Source organism: Lagopus muta, chromosome 14 (assembly GCF_023343835.1).
Source record: "Lagopus muta isolate bLagMut1 chromosome 14, bLagMut1 primary, whole genome shotgun sequence".
NCBI lineage: Eukaryota > Metazoa > Chordata > Aves > Galliformes > Phasianidae > Lagopus > Lagopus muta.
This window is the reverse complement of record NC_064446.1, coordinates 3,866,191-3,872,563: the sequence shown is the minus strand read 5'-3', so window position 1 is coordinate 3,872,563 and position 6,373 is coordinate 3,866,191. Positions and strand designations below refer to the sequence as shown.

The 6,373-nt window shown below is 41.5% G+C and overlaps 1 protein-coding gene across 2 annotated transcripts in view; it reads left to right on the top strand.

Moving 5' to 3' along the window:
* Window positions 1-2,132: 2,132 nt before the first annotated feature.
* DOCK2 (dedicator of cytokinesis 2) overlaps window positions 2,133-6,373 on the top strand; it is a 153,994-nt gene continuing 149,753 nt past the window's right edge. For both annotated transcript variants that reach the window (XM_048960176.1, XM_048960175.1), the window contains exon 1: window positions 2,133-2,379. In XM_048960176.1, coding sequence (XP_048816133.1) covers window positions 2,340-2,379 — 40 coding nt within the window. In that variant the 5' untranslated portion in view covers window positions 2,133-2,339. The remainder of the gene's footprint in view (window positions 2,380-6,373) is intronic.

Below are 6,373 nucleotides of genomic sequence, written 5' to 3'. Positions count from 1 at the left end.
TAAGCAAAGCACTTGGTAGCTTCAGTTAGAGGAAACCTCAAGTAGGTCGTGCGTGTGTGTGCCTTAAGTGGGTATATTGCACTATGGATCGATGCAGGGCAGTTACTTTTACATCGAACTGCTGAGCATGTGACAATTGAGTCACTAAACTGAAGTAACTTGTTGGTGTCACAAGCAAAACGATGTCATTTCAACAAATGGCTCAAACTGCTTAGGGTCATCTAGTTACCCCCAAGAAGTGTTGCTTTACTTGCACTGCTGCTGTTTATTTTGATCATGTAGTTATCTCACATAATAAATGCATGCTTATCATTCTCTTGAATTAGAACTAACAGGTGGGAGATATCTGGAATTCAGACTTCTGTTGCTGTGACATACTTAGGGTACTTCCTTTTAAGTTCATGAAAACTCTTTGTTTATTTTTGTTTTTCCTGTTTTGTTGTATCGGTTGCAGGATCCTTATCTCTAAGACAGGACATTCAAGGGATCAGAAAAGTATTTGTAGTGGGACTCTGGTTTGGAGATGAAATTTCTCTGTATTGTTTATTTTCCAAATATAGTAGTCATCTATTTGTGCTAGTTTAAGTGATGAGGGCTTAATAATGGAACACAGCCTGGTGTGAAATACCACTTTCCTCAGGACTTATGCCTGCCTCCAGTACATAGTGAGGAAGAGCAAAATTCTACAAGATAGTAGATGCCAGTCATGGTCTTTGGGCTAAGCAGAGCATGGGAAGGGGGCATTTGCTGCAGTAGAGGTTCAGAGCAGGAAGGGAGATGTGTTATAGTTCAAAATGCACAGTAAAATGAAATGGTTCAGCCTCAAGATCCAGTTTCAGGAGAGACAGCTAAAAATGAACGTTCAAATGGAGAAGAGTAGTTTGGGACTCTGCAGCTGAAAGTGTCCTTAGTTGTAGATAATCACAGTTGCTCAGAATCTAGCTCATGTTAGTAAGTCTAACATGGAATGCCTGCCAGTGTGCTGTTTTAGCAAGTTATTTTTTTCTCATAGATTGATAGCAAATCCTTCTACTATGCATCATGAAGGCTTTTTTATTCTCTCTAGAAATGTATTTTGGGGTACCTTGTGTAACAGAGAAGAAATCTGGCAGCTGGGACTTCTTATGACTGCTGGTTAAAACTGAGAACTGGCCTGTTGTGTTATCAGAAATTTCCTGACAGATGCAGCACAGCACTTTTAAAACCGTTCATCTGAAGAACAGTTGTGACGCTGTTGTGATACGAAGAACTTCTTTCTTGTGTGGGTGATGGAGCTCTGGAACAGGCTGCCCACAGCTGTGTGGGCACCTGGCTGTGCTCCCTGGAGATCCCTGCTCCCTGGGGCAGCTCTGGAGGTCCCTGCCAACAATCCAGGTCTGTGATTCTGTAGTATCCTAAGGGCAGGATGGTTGTATGGGTTTGTTGTACCATGCAAGGCAGAAAGAAAATATAAGTATCTTCTGGTTTTCACATATTTTAAACTGCAGGTAAAGAACATGAATGAGTGTCGTGCATTTGACCCTTATCCTGTACGTTGTATGTAGTCCAGTCAGTGAACAGCTGTACTTCATCTCTGCGTCCCAAAACGTTGTGTAGGTTACCTTGCATGGCAGCCTGTGTGAAAGTAAAGGCTGTAAGTATTCATATTAAGCTAGTTGTTGAAATTTTGTTTAGATAATGAGTCTTTAGGGTAGTGCTGCTTTGCTCAGAGAATAAAGAGAAACTCTGCAAATGTAACATTGCAAGATGGGACGGGTGGAGTTTGAAATGTGGTTTTGTCTTCGCCTCGTTTCTCACGTGAGAACGTGACTGTAACATAAAACCTTCCCAGAGCGGGTTAAAAGAAAGTAGTTTTTAAGATGTCTTGTGGAGTCGGACGATTTCAAATGTTTCTGATTTAGTTGAAGACAAGAGCTCTTGGCAGCATGAAGGTGTAGTTTGGGTGCCTGGGCTTTGCTCGCAGTACCCCTCCAGTGAGATGCGAGCTTAGGCGTCGTGCAGGAGAGGAGTGTGGTGGTTCTGTTTCTTTTTGCTTGCTGATGTGTTACAGCCAGTGTCATGCAGCAGAAACACCCAGTATGGGTTTCCCCTCCCCCACGGCACTTGGTACAATATCTCAAGTTGAGAAAAGAGGAAGGAAGCTCAGAAGAGCAGCAAATCTCGCAGAACCCATACAGCTGCCTCGACCAGCTTCAGTCTCCTCCTCGTCATCAGTAACAGCAGCTGAGAAACAGATTTGCTTCCAGCTCCTTTTTTTGGTTGTCCATCTTGAAGCCTGCATTGCACAAACCTCGTTTTCCTCCGTGTTGGGCGCCCTGCGGAGCGGCGCAGACTGATGCATGATGGCAACGTGGCACAAGACGGAGAAGAGCGGCGTGGGTATGTAACAGTGAGCTGCTTTCTGAGTTTTGTCCTCATAACTTCTGAACAGGATGTGGGTAGGTGTTATCTCTGGTGTGAGAACACCCTCCGCTTTACCATGGTGGTTTAACTGAAATGGTCAATTTCATACCAAATTCTAATTTTCCAGAGAGAGCAACAAGAAGCATGTGAATGCCAGTTTGGAGAGGTACTGCTTCTGCCCCACCGTGCTCTCACTGCTCTAAAACATTGAACTGCCACAGTAATGCAGCTTTTCCTACCTCTGTGTTTTAGAAACACATGGAACAATTGCTGCTCATTCAACAAGGAGCAGCTTGAGGGTGCAGTGGACAGACGTCAGGGAAAGGGAATCCTGCAGTTCTCCTCAGAGAACATTTATGTTGTCATTTGGGGTTAGCGTTACTGAAAAATGTGCATGCAAGTTAGTAAGTGCTTTTTGGAAGGAGTGTCCTTTTCCAATAGCAGTTTTCCATAAACTTAATGATTTGCATAAAGGACTGAATTGCAATTAAACAAACAAACAAAAAAAAGGCCTTAAAATTAGCAGTCAGCACTGAAGCACTCGAAGGTAATTCTTTGCTGAAGTTAACTGTAGGTTTCCAGTACGGAACATGGTCTAGTTTATGCTTCCATTAGTTTGTTACATGCTAGTGCGTAGTTACTAGCCTGGAAGCCCCAAATTACTGTAAAATCTTTTCATTAAAATTGGGGTGTAATATTTGATATTCATTAAAAGCATGAGCAGAACGCCTTCATGAACTAAAGTGAATCAAGGAATTAATAAGAGGAAAAGAATGTCTTCCTGTTCAACTACCATGTGCAGCAGTGGCAGAACTGTGAAACAGAAGGAGCTTGTTCTGGTGGCAGTATATGAAAATGAATGTGCGTAAAGCTCTTCTGAGTTTTACAAATAATCTCATGTACTTCATGTAATTCTGCACTTTTTTCCTAAAAGTTACTGACCCGAAGGCCTGCCTTTGTTGGATGTGTGTCTGCGTGCCTACTGGCAATGGAGTATCTTGCATGTGGATGGAGTGCTGGATACTGAGTAGCTCTTCATAAGGATAATATAGAACAAGCTTCATTTCAGGGGGCTTTTTACAGGGCGTTACTGTGGGTTGGAATGATTTACATAATTACAGAGAAGTCGAGCTTTTCTTGCACTGGTTTTAAACAGAACGGGAGACCATTATGTAACCTGGCAGTGTTCAGTGTGATCCAGTGATTTCTGTGTGCACGCTGCCCCAGTGCAGCAGCCTGGCACGTCTCCTGAGGAGGTCTGCACTCTGACGGCTGTCATTTGTGCCAAGGTCACTGCTGGGCATTGGTAGCAGGGGGAGTTTGCCAATTGATCACTTCACAGCCAGTGTGATTGCTGAGTGTATAAAAAGCTGATGTGACCTTGTAGTCTTTGTGATATCTGAGAGCTGCAGTGAAGAACACCTGATGTCTTTCACAAACTTTTTTATTTCATAAACTGGTAATCAAATGCAGAGATGTTTGTTTTCATAAAGGCTAACAATGCATGTTGATTGGATGCTTCTTTGCTTAAAATTCAGTATTCAGAATAAGTAGTTTTGTATAGCAGTAGTCCAATCTATCTCTGGCTTCAGACTATTTAATTCGAAATAGCAAGATGAGCTAAAATCACTTAGTGTGTTTTAGTTGTGGTCTGTAAGAATCAATCAAGAGAAGACACATAATGACAGTATTTCAACATTATTTCAACTATAGAGATGACATGGGGAATTGTAAAACTCAGAAGGGCTGGTTTTACTGCACCTTGCAGTGGTACTGTGCTCTTGCTGCCTTCTCAGAAGTCATCATCTCTAAGCATGGCACACCCTTCTTAGAGTACAGACCGTGTGCAGCTCATAGGGCAACTATCAGTGCAATTACAGTTATGTGCAGGTGCCATTTTCTGAAATGTGTGCTAGAAATATTGCTGCTACTCCTCCCACCCATCTCCCTGGTTACTGCTGTCTCCTCAAATCTGATTACTGAGGTTTAAAACAGAGCCAGGAAATTATGAGAATGATTTATTAGCATAAGAAGTCTTTAGCTGATGTGCTAAAGACAGTTTGTATTACTCATATTAGTCCCGTGAACATTGCAATCTGTTCTATCATAAGTCAGATGAGGGGCTTCAGAACTTGGGGAATTTTCAAGCACCAGCAATCCAGCATAGCTTGTCAGCTAATGGCCAGCACTAAGGGAAGACTGACTTGCTCTCATACAAGTGTCCAGGTCACTGAAAGTAGCTTAATGTCAGAAAGAGTGAAGGTGAGGACAAAGCAAACATGAATATTTCCTTTTATTTGCAAATACATTTCCTGCTGCCAATTTAGAAGTCAGTTAGCTCCTGGACTGCAGTTGAGTTTAGTTCAAGGATCAGCCAGCTACCGTTGGTCTAAAAATCAACAGAACACAGGAACAGTGAAAAGGGCTGAGGGAGTGTGCATAATGGGAAATGGTGCAGTGAATTATGTCATGCTTTTAAGGAACTCTGTGTTCCAGACCAGATTGGTAATTTTGATAAGTTTTATTGAAGTAAAGGAAATTACGCGTCCAGTTTGTGAAGAAGCAGTCTGACTTATGGTTGGCACTGTCATAGTTCCTGAGGATGGTATCTTTTCTGTTACATACATTGTGGGGCAGAAAGAAGTAAACCTAGTTGGCTACAGGTTAACTTACTCAAGAAAAAATTCTATGCCTTTGTCTGAGCTGGACTATCAGTGGCCAACAGAGAAATAAGCCTACTGTTTAAAAGGATCATCAAGTTTTGTATTGCTGGGGGCTTACTGTAAATTTGAGTCTGTAACTTTTATAGCTGGCAGATATCAGATCTTAAGGAAAGCATGACACGAAGGACTTCTAAGCTTGTATGTCACAAACAGTGACAATATCCATGTCTGAATCTACTCTGTTACAAAACAGAACAGGAAAAATGGGTACAGTAGTCAAATGGATTTTCCAACAATAATGAAATACCAGTTAAATGCATGTAATCTTCTCTTGTTGGTCTTATTCACAGTTTCTGCTGTCACACAATTACTTAAGTTAATAGAAAACTGCACGTTCAAGGAAGGTCAGCAAGGCTGAAAGAGAACTGCAGCTTATATACAGAACTTCCTTTTCTCAGCCATGCTAGCTGTTGACTCGCAGCTTATTTGGTTTTCCTTAATTTACGTGGGAAACTAAAAATGTATTTTATTTCTTTTATAACGTAACTAGATGAGAATAGACTCCAACACTTTTTAAAACCTGCTCAGCAACAAGAAAAAATAACCAGGGAAATGGTCACAACTGAGGATTTAGGTACAGGCATTTTTTTCTTTGGAAGGGTGCTGAGAAGAGTGTTTGAAAATTAAATGACATTTATGCTTTTACAGATTGAATGGAAAATAGTGTAGCTACTGAACTTTACCAGTAGGAAGCTCAAGCAGAGTTGAAGCCTAGAAGGTGGGCTAAGGATAAGTGCAGTCACAAAGTGCTTTTGGAATTTAACAGCTGTGTTGTAAGCATATTTCTGTAGTCTCCGTAAATCAAGAAAAACAGCTGAGTCACAGAGGCCAAGTTCATTAATGCTGGTGAAGTTCCCGAGTTACAAACACAAAGCTTTTTGACCACTTCAGACTATTTTGTTTTCTGTGTTTCCAGAAGCCTTTGTTTTCAAGTCTCTGGGGAATGATTCTCATATTGAATTTCTAAGCCTTTTATTAACAGCATCCCTAACAGTTTGCAGTTCAGTGCCCAATCAGGAGTTTCAGCTTGGGACTGTTTTATCCAGCCTGCTTTGGAGCCAGCAGTAGTGCTCTGAATTCATCTGGAAGATCCCCAAGTCTTGGTTGAGATCCCTGCCCACTTGCTATTTCAGTGAATTAAGTAGCATATGCCAGATAGCTGGCTTCCAGCCATAGAAGTAGTGTACATTTATGCTAAGCATGCTATAAGAACAAACACTGTGTATAAGAAGAAGGAACATGTTGCT